Source organism: Xyrauchen texanus, chromosome 38, assembly GCF_025860055.1.
Source record: "Xyrauchen texanus isolate HMW12.3.18 chromosome 38, RBS_HiC_50CHRs, whole genome shotgun sequence".
Lineage (NCBI taxonomy): Eukaryota > Metazoa > Chordata > Actinopteri > Cypriniformes > Catostomidae > Xyrauchen > Xyrauchen texanus.
This window is the reverse complement of record NC_068313.1, coordinates 29,716,012-29,734,854: the sequence shown is the minus strand read 5'-3', so window position 1 is coordinate 29,734,854 and position 18,843 is coordinate 29,716,012. Positions and strand designations below refer to the sequence as shown.

Sequence of the window (18,843 nt, the reverse complement as noted above, 5' to 3'; positions counted from 1 at the left end):
TATATAAATATATTTTTTTTATTGATGACTTGGACCAAATAATAAAGAAAAGCTCCTGAAGAAGGAACTCCTTCAATACTGTTTAAAAAGCAGGGTGATACCTCAAGAAGTTGGTTGAGAAAATGTCAAGAGTGCATTTCTGCAAATTCTAGGCAAAGCGTGACTACATTGAAGATGCTAAAATATAACACAGTTTTGATTTATTTTGGATTTTGTTTAGTCACAACATAATTCCCATAGTTCCATTTATGTTATTCCATTATTTTTATTGACTTTACTATTACTATTATATAATGATAATAAAAAATGAGTAAGTGACCCTAAACTTCTACCGGTAGTATATATACATATAGTACTGTGCAAACATTTTAGGCACTTAAGATGGTATCTGTAGCCCTGCAACAGATACCATGTCCCCCTCAAAGCCCCCCACTGAACATCGTGTCAGTCTGAGATTACATGAAGAGACAGAAGCAATTGAGACTAAATAGATAGAAGACGTGTGGGGAATTCTCCATGAAGTATGGAACATCCTATCTGCCAACAACCAATAAAAACTGTGTCCAGGTGCAAGTAGGATAATTGGGACTGTTTTAAATGCAACAGTGTTCACAGCATATATTGATTTAGCTTTTTTATGTTTATTGGACTTTGTATGACATTAAGTGATAAATGAAAAGTATTTATGCAATTTTTTTTGAAGACATCCTCATTATGCAACATTTTTCACAAGTGTCTAAAACTTTTATCTACAGTACTGTATATATTTTCTTATGTGCTATGATGAGATCTTTCCTGTCTCGTGACCTTTGATATGCATATAGAGAAATTGGTGACAAAATGCAAGAAAGCCCTGAATGTCATGAGATGCCTGGCAGGATGTGAGTGGGGTGCAAGCCGCAACTCACTTAGAAACATCTATTGTGCCCTTGTTGGATCTGCAATAGATTATGGTTGCATGATTTACAGTTCAGCATGTAAGACTGTGGCAGCGGGGGCGTGGTCAAGCGCCCGTCCGGGAGAGAGAAGCGGTAAGGGCGCTCACACCTGGGCCAAATTATGACTAACACCTGTCTCTAATTGCAGTAGAGCGAGGAGAGCGGTTAAAAAGCCAGCAGCCTCAGAGCAGAGGGAAGACGACCGTGCAAGCCAACCCAGTGCGCTTGTGTCTTTGTGTGAACTAGTGTGTAAATTATTGTGAGACATACGGCAATTAAAGCCTTACCTTTTTTGTTGAAACCTTCGTTTCCTGTCCTGCTTCCCGTGAGAGTTCCACAAAGACACTTTCGCCATTGCCCACAATTCTACCATGTTTTTATTCTAATGCCTTGCATAGACATTCATTTACTCCAAGAAACTAAGAAAAATTTGCTATTCTCAGAAGAATACGTTGTACAGCAGTACATGGAACTTAAGTACAGCCACATGATGCATATCTTTACAGACGGATCAAAAGATCCAATCTCAGGGAAAACTGGAGCAGCCATTTTTGCACCTAAATATAAGGTATCTATTAGAAAGAGAACATCAGACAACTTATCTGTATTTACTGTGGAAATAGCTGCAATTCTCATTGCTCTTCAGTGGGTGGAGAATATGAATTTTGAAAGAGGAGTTATATGTACAGATTCTCTGGCAGCCCTGAAAAGCAATCTGGCCATTCTGATAGTAGACAAGATATTTTATTTGAAATCTTTCAAGTAGTATATAGGTTTAGTAACAGAGGTTTTCCATCACATTTCTTTGGGTTCCTGCACATAAGAGTGGAGGTAATGAGGTAGCAGATAAACTGGCAAAGAACTCACTTAAATGCTGTAATGTAGAGATGACCATCAATATGAGTAAATCAGAAGCCATGACTTGTATTTGTAAATCGGTAAATAACATCTGGCAAAATCAGGAAAGAGAGGTAAAGGGGAGACATCTGTTTAAAATTCAGAACAATGTGGGAACAGAAAATGTGATTTCTGCATTAAGAACAAAGGACGATTCAATAATTACCAGACTTCATATAGGACACACACAGGGTTGAATGCCAATTTACATAAAATCAGTAATAATCCCACAAGAATGTGCAGTAAGTGCAATGAGCTAGAAGCAGTTCAACACATACTTATACACTGTACAGGCAAGCAATGCAGGAAAAGTCACAGAAAATGGAAATTAACATTATCTCTAGAAACAATTCTGGCTGAAAAGCATGGAAAATACCAATGAAAGATGCAGTTTAAAAGCAAGTATTTAAGTCTTTTTTAACGTGCGTGTGTATGTATATATATACACACACACATACATGACATACATACATGAGTGTGAAAGTTATTTTTTTGTATTTGTATATATATATATATATATATATACACACACACATACATGACACTATATATATATACACACACACATACATGACATACATACATGAGTGTGTGTGTGTGTGTGTGTGTGTATGTGTGTGTGTATATATATATACACACACACATACACACACACATACATACATGAGTGTGAAAGTTATTTTTTTGGTTTTGTTTGTTTGTTTATATTTATATTTATAAAAATTATAATTTTCACACTCCAGTTCAGTTGGTGGCGATAATGCACCAAACGCTGGTTTACCAACCGACAATAAACAGAAAAAGAGGAAGAAGAAGAAGAATAGCGGAGGGTGTGCGACGTTAGCTATGGGGTAACTTCGGTCAAATATGTGGACTGAGGCGACCGAGTGGTAAAACATTGGACATGTAACCTCCATTTAAACTACTTTACCACTTGAAGCGCCGCTAATCAGTTTTATTTTTCGCTGACGGTAAATTTAGTTTTAGCAGGAAGGCTAACTATCACAGACACGACTGAAGTGAGTCGTTTTAAAATATAAACAAGTGTGGCGTTACTCCGTTTCGCTTTGGATTTGACAGTTTTCGCCTAGTTATTCGGCAGCATTTGATCTTGCATATCTGAAGAGGCCTATAAATGGATCCAGGGGTTTTTCGTGAAAGTCCCGCGGGTTCTGGGGAGCCTTCAGTGGAGGAGAAGAGAGGAGAAGATCCCGAAGGAGATCAAACAGAGGACGTGGTCGGTGAGGGCAGAGAGGCTGATGGGGAATCCGAGGAAACAGAGATGGAGAGTAAAGATTCTGGCAGATGTTTATGTCAAGCGGAAAATAAGATGCATGGAAAACTACCAGAGGAGGAACTAGATCCTAGAATCCAGGTAAACAGACATGCAATCACACAGGAGAATATCTATCTATCTATCATCCATCCATTCATCCATCCAGTTAAAGGGATGGTTCACCCAAAACTGAAGATTCCCAGCATCATCTTCATGCCAGCCTAGTTGTGTATGACTTTCTATCTGCTGCTGAACACAAAAAAAGTTTTTTTAGGAGAATATCTCAGCTCTGTAGGTCAGTACAATGCAACTGAATGGTGGCCAGAATTTCAAAGCTTAGAAAAGCACATAAAGGCAACATAAAAGTAACTTCAAACATAACTTATAAGACACCAGTGGTGAAACCCATAACTGCAGAAGCTGTATGATAGGTGTGGGTGAGAAAAAGTCCCTTTTTAAATTTGTTTTTAACAATAAATCTCCACTTTCTTTCACTTTCACATTCTTCTTTTGTTTTTGGTGATTCACATTCTTTGTGCATATCGGCACTTACTGGGCAGGGAGGAGAATTTAAAGTAAAAAGGACTTAAATATTGATCTGTTTCTCACCCACAAATAAAGTATCACTACAACGAATTGATAAAATCGATAATGGAAATCATTGACAACAAATTTAATTATTGATTAGTTGTTTATTTGTGGTAAGCATGGAGAATCCCCATCAGAGACATCACTTCACAGCCAAGCTAAAAATGTGTTGCATTATGAAACTCGTTTTAAAAACAACAGAGACAAGTTGAAGCGGAAAAAACATGACCCAATTTGTCCAGGGCACAAGAACACTTTATAAACACTTCAAAGAAGATCATAAGCATACAGTTTAATGTGGAGTGGCTGCGTCTGGTGCGTTGACAGAGTGCTTGTTCTGTTTAATGCACAAGAGTTGTTTCTCTCCAGCTCATCACTTACAATTTACTGCTATTTTCTACGTTTTATAAAGTAAACATGTATTGAATTCAGTCGCAATGGAGAAAGGGAGCACAAAGATTTACTTCATACCACGATTTCAGTTTCAATGTAATTAATTCTGCAGCTTTCATGGATATCAGACTGAAGTCTCAGTCATGGTGTGCCGGTTTTTAAAGTGCTTTCTCCTGCTCATGTAAGCGCATGTAATACAGTGAGCATTGGGATGAGCCTTTTCTGTGCGAGAGTGAATTTGCACAGGGTTTACAGATGATTGTACTATATTAAACTTTCAAGCAGAGTATAGAGTTAACATAACATACCACCCTCCATCATCGTTTAGATAGCGTCCATTTGGTCGAACCACTTTCACTTTTCCTTGATGGTTCTGTAGTCATTTAAGTTTTTTTAACTTTTGCCTACACTGTTGGTAAGTCCGGTGGTAGCCGTGTGCGTCCAACAGCTGAAACCCTTCCTGAGAGACTTTTTCGTTTTGCTCATCGCTACAGAGTGGACCGACTGCACCTCGTTTATTGACCACGGTGTGGTTTTGTGCACAGCTGTTTCTTTTTTCACAATTCGAAAGTCGATTGAAAAAAGTTATCGCTGTTGCTAACTTTAAAACTAGAGTTTTACTTCACGTGTCGGAAATCCAGTGACCCTGTTAGTGATGACCACTCAGTGATCTGCAGGATTTTGACATCACATTTAGTATCAGCTCGGCTCGCTTGGAACCTTGACCGAGGTGGTACTAAAAAAAAGTATCAGGTACTATCCACTGTGGGAAAACCCCCAAAAATCAAGCAGAGTCGAAAAAGCCCCATAAGTTAACTGTGCATTTAAGCAGCTTGAAAAATTCCAGAAAATGATGTCAAGCCTGGGCGGCACGGTGGTGCAGCGGTTAGCACTGTCGCCTCACAGCAAGAAGGTCGTGGGTTCAAACCCTGGTTGCCCCGGCCTTTCTGTGTGGAGTTTGCATGTGTCTGTGTCTGTTGCCCGTGTCTGCGTGGGTTCTCTCCGGGTACTCCGGCTTCCTCCCACCATCCAAAAGACATGCAGGCTAGGTTAATTGGTGTCTCCAAAAAAATTGCCCTAGGTGTGGATGTGGGTGTGGGTGTGGAGGTGAGCGTGAGTGTATGTCTGTCTATGTGTGGCCCTGCGATGGACTGGCGACCTGTTCAGGGTGTCCCCCGCCTTTCGCCCAGTGTTAGCTGGGATAGGCTCCAGGTCCCCCGCGACCCTGTACACAGGATAAGCGGTTGACGATGGATGGATGGATGGATGGATGTCAAGCCTTTAGACAATTAGCCAATTAGCTTCTGATTGGAGGTGTACTGAATTGGAGGTGTACCTGTGGATGTATTTTAAGACTTGCCTTCAAACTCAGTGCCTCTTTGCTTGACATCATGGGGAAATCAAAAGAAATCAGCCAAGACCTCAGAAAACAAATTGTGAACCTCCACAAGTCTGCTTCATCCTTGGGAGAAATTTCCAAACGCATGAAGGTACCACGTTCATCTGTAAAAAAAATGTTATGCAAGTATAAGCACCATTGGACCACGCAGCCATCATACCACTCAGGAAGATGTATTCTGTCTCCTTGCGATTAAAGTAGTTTGGTGTTAAAAGTGCAAATCAATCCCAGAACAACAGCAAAGGACCTTGTGAAGATGCTGGATGAAACAGGTAGACAAGTATCTACATCCACAGTAAAAAAAAGTCCTATATCGACATAACCTGGAAGGCTGCTCAGCAAGGAAGCATCCACTGCTTCAAAACTATCATAAAAAAGCCAGACTACAGTTTGCAAGTACACATGGGGACAACAGTCTTACTTTTGGGAGAAATGCCCTTTGGTTTGATGAAACAAAAATTGAACCGTTTGGCCATAATGACCATCATTATGTTTGGAGGAAAAAGGGTGAGGCTTGCAAGCCGAAGAACACCATCCCACCTGTGAAGCATGTGGGTGGCAGCATCATGTTGTGGGGGTGCTTTGCTGTAGGAGGGACTGGTACACTTCACAAAATAGATGGCATCATGAGAAATGAAAATTATGTGGATATTATTGAAGCAACACCTCAAGACATCAGCCAAGATGTTAAAGCTCTGTTTCAAATGGGTCTTCCAAATGGACAATGATCCTAAGCATACCTCCAAAGTTGTGGCAAAATGGCTTAGGGATATCAAAGTCAAGGTTAGTTCCTGACCGATTTCTGACTTAAACTGTATGTCTCAGAACATCAGCACTTGGATGCTTTACTGTTTGTATCACTCCGCTTGTGTTCATGCCGTTCTAAAGTAAAAAGCAAAGGGGCAGCAAAAGATAATTTTGGTGTGTAAATGATTCAGCTGAGGTGACATGCTTCACCAGTCAGTCAGTATTTTCATTCATCGGCACTCTGGGATTTCTTGAATTAATACTACACTACTAAAGTTGGGAAATAGTTTAAACTTAAAACAGACTGATTAATTACTCAAACTCAAGGCGCTTACCGGAGTTTTCACATTGGAGAGGCTATTCTTTTCAAAACGGTGGATGCGATTGCGGTTTCTATAGTGAATGACTCTTGCGCACCAGCTACCATGAAATAGGGAGGAATACCCCCGCTCAGATGGCTATTTTTCCACAGAGAAAATAGAATGAATTTGACCAAAATGACATTATCTTCATAAAGCCGACTAACACACTACAGCATCTTTGCTTGGGAGCGGCAACAGAGAGGCTATAGAGACGGGCTGCCCTGTGAGGACCAAATGTGCACCCAATGGAACCTGGGTGTGATTGAGCTGCACTTCAAACAAATATTACCACAAAATTAACAATACATGCTCAGATTTCAATGAATGTACCCCAACACAAAAAATGTGTTTATTCTTTGTGAAAAAGAAGAATGTGCAAATATAGCTTTGTAGAATCCTATAATAACCTGAGGGACAATCAGAACTAAAAAGCAGATTTCACACACACACACACACACACACACACACACACACACACACACACCCTTGTTTCTCCAATAACCTGTTAGAAACGGCTCAAGCCATTACACAAGTACTAAAGTGAAGTTTTTGAGAGGCTTGGATGCATCATTTGGTTTGAACCAGAAATGGCAGATTCTGATCCACAATAAGGAAGGAGTTCCATGCCCAAATGCCCCCCCCCCTCATTTTTTAAATGTACTTGTTAATTGAACTGTTGTATATAAGCAATATCACACTCACAATCGTGCTTTATGGCCCTAAATCAGCACTACTGTGATTACCTATGGCCGAATGAATGGCTTAAATGTATGTAATCAGTGACAGTGTACAACGATATGTATCTTACATAATTATATATTTTTCAGCTGGGCAGAATTATTAATATTTCTATTCTCATGTTACTATTGCCCTCTGCTGGGCTGATTTGTTTTTTTTTTTGTCCCACTCTATGCCCTACAGATAATTTTAATCTGTAATGGTGTAATGAATATGTGAAAGTAATAATAATAATAATAAATTCAAACTTTTAATGATTCAGGCTTTGTTCAAAGTTTTGTGAGAGAATAGAATCGTGAATTTAGCAATTTAATTCAATCCAATCCTTGTGCCCTTTATCATTTACATTTAAAAAAAAAATCATATTTTAATAAAACACAGGAAATACATTGTCCTTTTTATCCGATTAATCGATTAATTGTTGAAATAATCAAAGATTAATTGATTATCAAAATAATCGTTAGTTGCAGCCCTAGCGTTAACCACTGGAGTCATATGGATTAATTTTATGCTGCCTTTATGTGGTTTTTGGAGCTTCAAAGTTCTGACCACCATTCACTTGGATTAAATGGACCTAGAGTGCTGAGATATTCTTCTAAAAATCTTTGTGTTCAGCAAAAAAGAAAATCATACACATCTGGGATGGCAAGTGATGAGAGAATTTTCATTTTTGTGTGAACTATTCCTTGAGAGCTATTATAAAGTTGTACTAAATGTTTTGAACAAGAGATTAATAATCAATAGTACTGTACATGGTTAATTTACCTTTAGGTAACCACTACCATCTGTTTTTTTTTTTATATCTAGGAGGAGCTAGAGCATCTTAATGAGGCCAGCGTGGAGATCAACAAGCTTGAACTGGAGTTGCAAGTAAGTGAAAGTTCAGAGTGCATTTTGAAAAATTGTTCCCTGACTTAATAGCCTGTGAAAGTCCATACCTACTACTACATTTCTGTTACTAACCTAGATCATTAACCAGTGGTAACCACCTTCCCATACAGTTTATATTATATGAGTCTCTCTCAAAAAATTTCGATCAATGTAACAAGTGCAGCTAATTACCATCTACCAAAGCTACATTCACCTTGTCAGCCAAGTAGATGGCTTACAAGATTAACAGTGCTCTAAAAGTGCCAAAGTAACTTGTGCAAGAACATGACACAAGCTTTCAATAGTATTAAATATACAAGAATGATGCATGTGATTTATGGATTACATTTTCCACTGTTATTGTCAGGAGGTTCGATCCAGCCACAGGAGGATTATGAGCGAATCTGTGCTTAAACTCAAGGCAATGAGTTCAGAACTGGGTTCCTGCATTGAGAAGGCCAGGCCTTACTATGAGGCTCGAAGGAAAGCAAAAGAGGTGTGCGAGCAATCACCCAGTGTTTAGTATTGAGGAGGACCATTGTAGAAACAACTCTGCTTAGTCCCTCTGAATTTTGCTTGCTGGGCAGTTCAGCCCATATCAAGTGTAACATCTTGTGGGTTTTTAAGGTGTTTTCTTATTCACGTTACAGTTCACAGTACAATTCATTTTCATTTTGTCTCCTAAATGCACGTTGATTTGTTACGCCCCCCTTAGGCCCAGCAGGAGACACAGAAAGCCGCGCTCAGGTTTGAGAGAGGGGTCTCCATGCATTCAGCTGCTCGGGAGATGGTCCATGTAGCTGAACAAGGCCTCACTGCAGTCAAGACGTTGGATCCAACCTGGCAAGAGATGCTGAATCACGCCACATTAAAGGTATGCCACTCTCTTTCCAGCACCTCTTGGCTTCCTCTTCAAAGGTACTTCTCTGCACATCAAACACTCTAATCCTGAACATCAGAGCATCTCCACATCCAAATTTGCATATTTCTCTACTACTATGCACAAAGCAGTCAAATGTGTAGGATATATTAATATACAGTATTTATGAAACAGTTGGCGAACAATTGTTGCTGATCTTCTCATTCATATGTGAGAACAAGAATGTGTTAATGTTCATTTCTTGCAATTACAGCATGTACTATTTTAACACATATTTGATCTAATGTACATTAAATTGCATCACAAATGAGCCATTTACTCCATATCTAATTTAAAAGAAGTACTTTGAGTATGATTTCAAGGTGAAAATATTTTCAGATTAATGTATAGACTAAGCGTATTTTAAACACACACACACACACTAAGTCACAGGTTACACAGGTAACTGTTATCGTGGTGTCCAGGTAAATGAGGCAGAAGAGGAGCGCATGAAGAGTGAACGAGAGCACATGCGTGTCACTCAAGTGTGTCAGGAAGCGGAGGCTTATGTGCTGCAGCTGCAAAAGTCTCTGAAGAGAGCCATCTTAAAGTCCAAGCCTTACTTTGAGCTCAAGGCTCAATTCAATGACACGCTAGAGGTTAGTTAAATGTTCTTTTTAGTTTATAGTTCTATAGTTTTGGTGTCGGAAGATGCTACCACTATTACTGAGCTTGACCATTGAAATGAAAGGGTTAGGTCACCCAAAAGTTAAAATTCAGTCATCATTTACTCACCCTAATTTCATTTTAAACCCCTATGACTTTTTTCTGTGAAAAAAAAGAAATGTTAGAAAAATCTTCCCCTCCATCGTAGCTCTCAAATCACATTTACAACTTAATGTCTGGTTACAACAGAAATAACCAATGGGGTTTGGCAACCACCAAAACAACTCATCTTGGGCCATATGACTTATGACAGATATAACTATGAGTTGTATGGGCTACCTTTAAGATACTTCAATGGTAATTTTTTCTCCATTTACTTTGATTGTATTATGGAAAACAACAGTGTTAACCAGACTGATTTCACAGTGAAATTGGAAAGAGAAGGTTGATTTCTGTGCTTACAGAAATTTGAGACCCTGCTCCCAGTGGCCAAAGCGGTGTTGTTGGGTGTTTGGTCATATGTGAGCTCTATTTTCCGGATCTAATGTCCGAGGAGGGGTGCCAAAAGCGAGTTGTGAAGCAAGTTGCTTTCAGCTGTGCAGGCTGTAATACAGTGAAGAGGAATGCATATTTTATCAACTGTAACCCCTAAACCTAAATATGATGTTAGGGGAAAAAATGCAACCTCCGAATAGCGCTCGTAATTGATTATGCAAACACGATGAATTCCTTGGTTTCAACGTGGGATCCGATCTTGGGTCTCCCACGCTGCTGATGCAACATGCTAAAGGTCACGCCACAGGGGAAGGTAAACATGCTGCATCCTGGTTTGGAACCCTCCCGCCCACCAAAAATTTTGTATAAAACACCCATCCCGGTTTGAAAATGGCCACAGATTGTGAAACTCCCATTATTGTTCTGCACAGACCCACACTTCGATCATGTTGCATGAACATCTGCTTTTGTGTTCCGTGGAAGAAATATAATCATATGGGTTTGGAAAGACATGAGAGTAAATTGAGTATTCACTTTTGGGTGAGCTAACACTTTAAGATTATGTAGTAAGATAAATAAAAATCAGAATCTTTCAAATGATCAACAAAGTCACCACTTCCAAAAGTGTTCACGTTAAACAGTCAAAAAAAATAAAAATGTTTTTGCAGGAGCACAAGTCAAAGATTTTAGAATTAGAGGAGCATATTTCCAAAGCCAAGGTCAACTACTCCAGCAGCCTGCGCCACCTGGAGCAAATCAGCGAAGAGATTCATGCCCAGAGAGAGCAGGACCAACCAAAGGACGGACCAATCAAGACATCTGGTGGGCGGAGCCCTCCAGTTGGAGCAGAGACAATCAGCAGCACAGGGACTGAAGGCAGAGCCTCTGGGGGCTACCCCAGACCAAGTGATTGGGTGGATGGTAAGGATGGTGTGGAGTGGGAGGAGAGACATTGTAACTCCAAGTGGGGGGAGATGGGAACAGCTGAGGTAATGAGATCTGGTTCAAATACTCTTTCCAGCATCAGCTTGCAGACCATCATCTCAGATCTTGGAAAGTGTGACTCAGTTGAACATCTGGGTCATCTAAGCAGTGATGTTAGTCTTTCAGGGGAAGAGGGGGAGGGTACAGGGGGAGTGAGGCAGAAAAACCTAGACACTTCAGAGGAGTTCCTCAAACACCACAACAGAAGTGTCAGTATGTGAGTGCATACATCATTAATATCGATTTAAAAATGTTTTATCATTTTTAAGATTTTCCTTCCCTGATGACATTTTTGTTTTTCAATTTGATTTAAAAGCAACTGACAGAGCAAGTCTAACACCCTGTCTACATGAGACATGAGCAGTGCGATGCAACAAAAGCAAATCGCTCCCATTATAATCAATGATGCTGTCTACACTGGAAGTGTCCGTCCTGTCGTGCCTTGTCGCGCTGATAGCAAACAGATTCCCCGTTCTACTTTGTGAAGTACGTGCTGGTGCTACTCCTGCCAACATGACAAATAAACAGTTTAGAACGTTTGCTTTGATGCCTCCCAGTGTAGACAGCCTCAAAGCGTTGCGAAATCACTCGTGTGTGGTGTTGACAGGTGTTATTAGTGATTTTCTTTAAAAAAAAAATATATATATTTTTACTACGCATGAAAAGCGAGAAGACCAACATTTTTAAGTAAGTTATCTCATTTGGGTATTTCATATCAAGTGACAAAAAACTGACAATGACAAGCCTAGTAATCACTGCTTTCTCATTTTTAGCCTAATCAACATACTACACAATATATCACTTTTGATCCTAACAAGCACCAAGTTTTTTCTATGCGGATGAATAAAGCAGTGTCTTATAAGCACGCTCTTTATTATAGTCTCTATAGCTGACATAATAATAATGTGATGCAATTTTGTTCTGTATTTATCAGATTTTACTGACTGCAGTCATACACTCTGAAGGAAAAAATGCTGTCTATGATTAGCTAGTGCCATGGTCTAAAATTATACTATTATTTATCTCTTGTTTATTTTCATTTTCATTTTACAATTAATTTACATTTTGAACTGTATGCCTTTTTTCTTATCTTGACTTTGAAATGGTGGTTCATGTATAGCTCCCAACTGACCATATTTTTCTCAAAAACATTCTTAAATTCCTAAAAGTGCTTTGTATGCATGCATATAGGGTATGCTTTTGTTTGTCTAGTTATTTTTAATGCACAATTTTCCCTCAGGATTAGAACAGAAATACTGATTTTGTCCAGTTGGAGAAATTAAGTACTGAATGATTTTCTTATTGAAGGGTTTTAAATGACTGCCACAAAAAAATGTGTTTAGCTATTTAGGACAATCGCTATTTTTTCCAGAATGTATTTTCATTTTACATTTTGTGTTAATCATCTTTGAATGATTTTTACCTTTGTTTTCACAGCATTTTTTCTATCGATTGATGGAAAGTGTTTATTTAGTGAGTTTGCTACTTAAATCCTCAGTGAGAGCACTGAATACCCTTTGTTATTATTTTAACTAGTGTTCTATATGAAGATATGCACAGAGGTGACAAATCCGATGGAACTACAAATTCATATGACCCTGTGGATTTATCATGAATTGGATCATGTTCTTTCTGCAATCTCACTATAACTTGTCTTATTTTATTTATTTATTTATTATTTTTTACAGATTATTTGGATTGTGTATGTTGTAATAATTACAGGGTTTCCACAATCTTGGAAAATCAGGACGTGTGAGTGAATTTTAAATTTGTGATTTCCAAGGTTGGAAAAGTCGTGGTAATTAGGTAAATCAAGTAATGGAGAAGTTATGCACATTTCGGAAGTGATTATAACTATTTCAAGTTATGCTGTGCTCTAAAGTGTTTTATTGGCTTTGAAATTGCTCTTTGAGTGCTTTCTCCATAAACTATGTTTTTAAAGCCCTAATACAATAATCCATAAGACTGGAAAAATCATGGAAGTGTATTTGTCAAAAGTTGTGGGAAGCTTGCAATTGCTGTTTAGTTTGTTGTAGCTCTTTTGCATTGGGTATCATGAACTAGCAATGAATAATATATTTTTTACAGCATTTATTAATTATTGTAATGGTAGTTAATACAATTACAGTTGTTCATTGTTAGTTCATGTTAATGAATGTAAACTTATTTTGAAGTGTTACCACATCCAGCAAATATCAGCTATTTATTTCTTGATTTTTATTAAGACAGCATAATGTTTATCCAATGTCTTGGAACATTATAGCATTTTAACAATAGACTGAAATACAAATAAATGTGAGCACATGAATGTCGCCTTGAAAATAGACTTTTCAAAATGATTGATTTCTTTTCAATTATTAAAGAGCCAAGTAAAAATAGATGACCGTGCCCATAACGAACAGCTCAGAGGAGAAGACAATCCTGGAGGAATGGAAAGCTTCTTTAAAATAGATATGCATGTATAGGTGCATTTGTGTGTCTGTACATATACAATATATGCTTTCTGTAAAATACTTTGTAAACACTGGGTTTAAAAGGTGTCATTTAAATAAAGTTAAATTATTTTTGTCATTATTATGATGAACATTTTATTGCACAATACATACTGTAAACAGGACACGAGAATTGCAGTAAAAAAGTAGTCTTAATTGTCAGGCAGAAAGAAAACAATGTTATAACGTTTTAGAAGTGTGAAATTCTCCCCATTATTAATGATTTATAAAGATCTCTTATCTGGGCAAAGAGTCGATTAAAATGTTCTTATGTATATAATATTTACTGTGTTCAACCGAATTTTTATTACTTGAAAATTAGACATATATTTGATAATATTAACTCTAAAAGTTAATATAGGGAGCCAGAACTGAAATCCCTCCCAAGGGACTGTACATTTTTACACTCATAAAAGCAATTAGCCAATTTGTTGGATATAGATATTATGCAGTTTCAGAATCTTAAAATGTTCTAGGCACAGAAGATCACTCGTGATGCAAAGATTAAATGACGTCGGCTACGTTCCCTTTGTTACGTCACAAGTAAGTGAGATTGAGAGGGAGTGGAAAAAAGAAAAAGAAGGAAGGATGAAGCTGGCGAGCTCTAAGCGTGTAGTTAATGTATATCTGCGTAGCCTGTTATTTACACCTGCGATGAGCTAATGCAAAGCAATACAAACAGTTCTCTAAAAGCCATAAACCTGTACGGTTATCTGATGCACAGACGCTTTATTTGCACAATCAAAGAGGAATCGAGATTACATTAGAACATTCACTGAACGGAGATTGTGTTTATTTTCTTCTGATCGCGACTGGTGGAGCTTGCACCGGGCCTTCGTGAGTAAAACACTTTTTAACTACTGCCTGTGCTTGTTGGAGAGTCCTGTGTGTATTGATTTATGATCGGCGCTGATTCGTTTCTTATTTGATGGAGTGTTTATTCTTCTTACATGCTAGAAATGCTCCGTGAAATATGGTAAGCACTGGACACAAAACTTCCTTAACAGCTTACTTAAAGGGTTTAACTCGAGTTGGTGGTGTCCGCGCTTCGAATCAACAATCTTCACATTATTTTCAATTCTTTTCAAGCTTCGAGTCTTTCAGGACGCATCGGGCGATATTAAACACTTTCTGTCCTGTTTGCTGACGACACATGAAGCCATGTTAATATGATCATTTCAGAGAAGCATACACTCCTGAGAAAAAGTATTCTTGGATTTAGATAAGGTTTGTATTTATGTATACGTAAAACTTTATGATATTGAGTGATATTTAAAGAATACAACATCACTGTTGCTTTTTGTTGTCTTGGTGGCCCAAAGAAAGTCCTTGTCCATGGTGCTGAATTGTTTCCCCAAACAGGACTGTGTCCTCTCAACACAACACCCAACCTAGACAATATGACGTACTCATGCAGCTGTCAGAGTCTTTATTTATTATTTACAATTGTTAATATCTAAAATATTATGATGACTGTTAGTATTATAAAAAAAACACACATACACATACACACATATATATTTCCTGTGTGCTAATGATTTCATAAACTGATAGGCCTAATATTAGTATATCATATTCCTCCTATGTGCTTGTGTTTGGATTACTATAATCTCTGAACTCAGGATTTTGAAGAGTCGTGCTTTGATGCTGTGCTGTACAGAATTAATGAGGTGGAGTGTTGTGGAGACGTGTTTAAAGTTTAACTGATCCCTCTGATCCACACCTCTCTGAATCATCACCTGTCTCTGTCCCCCACTGGAGTGCTTTAAGTCCCCAAACTTACTTTCTTTCTTTCTTTCTATCTATCTGTCTATCTTACATCCAACCACCCGTCTGTCTGTCTGTCTGTCTATCTATCTATCTATCGTCCGTCCGTCCGTCTGTCTGTCTGTCCACCTTCCCATCTATCTATCTATCTATCTATCTATCTATCTATCTATCTATCTATCTATCTATCTATCTATCTATCTATCTATCTATCTTACAGCCATCCAGCCATCTATCTATCTATCTATCTATCTATCTATCTATCTATCTATCTATCTATCTATCTATCTATCTTACAGCCATCCAGCCATCTATCTATCTATCTATCTATCTATCTATCTATCTATCTATCTATCTATCTTACAGCCATCTATCTATCTATCTATCTTACAGCCATCTATCTATCCATCCATCCATCTATCTATCTATCTATCTATCTATCTATCTATCTATCTATCTATCTATCTATCTATCTATCTATCTATCTATCTATCTATCTATCTATCTATCTATCTATCTTACAGCCGTCCAATTCCAACAGAATTAATGAGGTGGAGTGTTGTGGAGACGTGTTTAAAGTTTAACTGATCCCTCTGATCCACACCTCTCTGAATCATCACCTGTCTCTGTCCCCCACTGGAGTGCTTTAAGTCCCCAAACTTACTTTCTTTCTTTCTTTCTTTCTTTCTATCTATCTGTCTATCTTACATCCATCCACCCGTCTGTCCATCTGTCTGTCCGTCCGTCCGTCCGTCTGTCTGTCTGTCTGTCTGTCTATCTATCTATCTATCTACCTTATAGCCATCCATCCATCCATCCGTCCATCCATCCATCCACCCACCTACCTACATTCTGTATGATCATTGTCTTAAGTATTAAAAACACATGTCAATATTGATGAAAGCTCTCACTGTGTTTAATGCTATGATTTTCTGAACTGTGCTTGTGTTTGTATTGCATGCTCTTATTTGGCTCACCCTTGATGTGCTTTCCACTCTAACAGTGGTTGAGAGAAATCTTTACAGTGCAGGGATGGCAAATGTTTCCATGTTCTATGAGGCCTCCTCCACTGTGTGGTGTAATTACATGAGACAGCAGGTTACTATTATTATGTTTAACACATCTGAATGTCAGCAAGATATTGTCATGCCACGAGCAGTTTAATTGGTTTGAAAAAATAATGAATTCTGACTTGTTTAAATTAAGCATATTATTAGTCATTTATTATCTCTCTCTCTTTCTTTCTCTCATTCTTGTGCAGATGCAGTAATGGAGCAGCTATTATTTCTTGTAATTTTCTACTTGCTTCCTACTCTCATCTTGTCCATACATAATTCAGCAACCGGAGGTAATGTTTGTGTGTTTGTGTGGACAGTGTCTGTGTATGTTGGATTTAACATCACAGAAGGAGGAGACACGGTATCCTCTTCCTAATGTCTAATGTGGTCCACATTAATTGCTTTGTGAGAATGTTGCAGCATGTTTCGATGCTGTAAGATGACTTTCACAGATTTCAAACAGATCTCTTCCATCAGTACTCGAGATTATGTTTCCGGCAGAACTGTAGAGGAAAAATGGATTGTAATGGCGGGCCTCCTTTTTCAATGCAAAAGTAATATGTAGCCTGTACAATCTTGATGATTCAAAGAAATGTAGTGAAATATACATTGGTCCAAAGGTCTGAGACCACATTGCAAAATCTTGGGTTCAATCAAAATATAATCATAATAATAATAATATATGTGTGTGTATGTTTATACATATATTATGAATAATAAATATTAAATTACAATATTACAATTATTTAATCTCTCTCTCTCTCTCTCTCTCTCTCTCTCTCTCTCTCTCTCTCTCTCTCTATATATATATATATATATATATATATTGTATATATACTGTATGTAAATAATTGTATTTAAAATATATTGAATTACAAAAATGCTAAATCTACAGTATAAGCATTATGACTAGTGGTCTCAAACTTGTATGATAGAACACCATATGATCCATATGAAGGCCTAAATAACTCATACAAATGATTCATTTATGATAACTACTATTCAGTTACAATCTTATAAGTCATTACTGCATAGCACAGTTCAAAATATGATCTTGCAAGGGTACACAAAATTAATATTTACTAAATACAAACAAATATATATCAGGAGGATATGAACATAACCTGAGTTTGTTTTTTTTGGATGCATGTTTGTGTATTTAAGATAAAAATATATTACACCTTTATTCCTTTCATCCTCTCCATTTTTCTGTCTGTCTGTCTGTCTGTCTCATTCATTCTTTCAGGATGTGCAATCATTCGTCCCCCCAGAGATGGAGGGATACGCTACAGAGGATTGACTCAGGAACAGGTAGAAGTCTATGGCAGCACATTGCACTGACAGTTATAAATATCAATGTCAGTTTTGATGGGACGATCGACACAGCAATGCCTAATGCAATCTTTAAAATTCTCTCTCTCTTTTTTCTTTCTGTAGATTCGCAGTGTGCAGATCTTGCCACTGGACTACGAGATAGAATATATCTGTAGAGGAAGCAGAATTATTGTAGGGCCTAAGGTCCGAAAGTGCCTTTCCAATGGCACCTGGACTGACATAAACCAGCTCAGCAGATGCTGTAAGTGTAGTTCTTGCACCTTCTGTTCATTTGGCATTGATTAATGTATAAATAAATATACAGTGGGCCCAAAAAGTATTTGGTCTTTGAATGTCATTGAATCAAATAACGAATATTAAACTGCATTGCATTTATTTTAAAGGAAGATAGCACAAGCATGACAGATCTCACGCAGTCAACCAAATAATTAAAGGAATAAATGACTATTAAATTAGACTATTAAATTATATAATGTAACATTTCATTGCATTTTGAATTATGCACTTGTATAAAAAAAATGAGTGCGTTGTAGGGTTTGTGGCATTAATTTCAAAAGGCTGCGTATTTTCAAGATTATCAAATGTGCTAAAAGTGTTATTAAAATCCTCAGTATTGGTTTGCCCACGGTCGTGGATGTCTCTTGAGAACGGCAGGGTGGCGCTGCAGCCTCATGGTCAACCAGTAGAGGGCACAGTTCTTCACTACAACTGCCATGCCGGCTTCCTGTTGGAAGGTTTCAACATCTCTCACTGCACTAAACTGGGCAAATGGGATTCACCTAAACCATTTTGTGTGTGTGAGTATGTTTAGGGTTACTGTAATACAAAACAGACTCAACTGTATGCTTTTTTTTTTTTAATCATTTGAATCCTCCTCTTAACACGTGGCTCTATTTTGTTTTCTTTTTCTCCTATAATTTGACCATCATTAGATGACAGGAACTATACAGGTAAGATGCAAAATTATCTCAAAAATTTT

At 37.8% G+C, this 18,843-nt stretch overlaps 2 protein-coding genes across 2 annotated transcripts in view; both read left to right on the top strand.

Annotated features, from left to right (window-relative positions):
* The first annotated feature begins 2,644 nt into the window (after nt 1-2,644).
* LOC127631752 (SH3 domain-binding protein 5-like) lies at nt 2,645-13,773 on the top strand. Its single transcript, XM_052110059.1, has 6 exons — nt 2,645-3,210; nt 8,146-8,208; nt 8,576-8,704; nt 8,924-9,082; nt 9,553-9,726; nt 10,897-13,773. The coding sequence occupies exons 1-6, from the start codon at nt 2,971-2,973 to the stop codon at nt 11,431-11,433; spliced, it is 1,302 nt and encodes a 433-aa protein (XP_051966019.1). The 5' UTR covers nt 2,645-2,970; the 3' UTR covers nt 11,434-13,773.
* A 535-nt stretch (nt 13,774-14,308) lies between these two features.
* Nucleotides 14,309-18,843, top strand: part of LOC127631406 (gamma-aminobutyric acid type B receptor subunit 1-like) — a 67,180-nt gene continuing 62,645 nt past the window's right edge. Inside the window, exons 1-6 of the mRNA XM_052109519.1 lie at nt 14,309-14,541; nt 16,733-16,819; nt 17,776-17,840; nt 17,967-18,105; nt 18,476-18,661; nt 18,797-18,814. Of these exons, the coding sequence (XP_051965479.1) occupies nt 16,741-16,819; nt 17,776-17,840; nt 17,967-18,105; nt 18,476-18,661; nt 18,797-18,814 (487 nt within the window). The 5' untranslated portion in view covers nt 14,309-14,541; nt 16,733-16,740. The remainder of the gene's footprint in view (nt 14,542-16,732; nt 16,820-17,775; nt 17,841-17,966; nt 18,106-18,475; nt 18,662-18,796; nt 18,815-18,843) is intronic.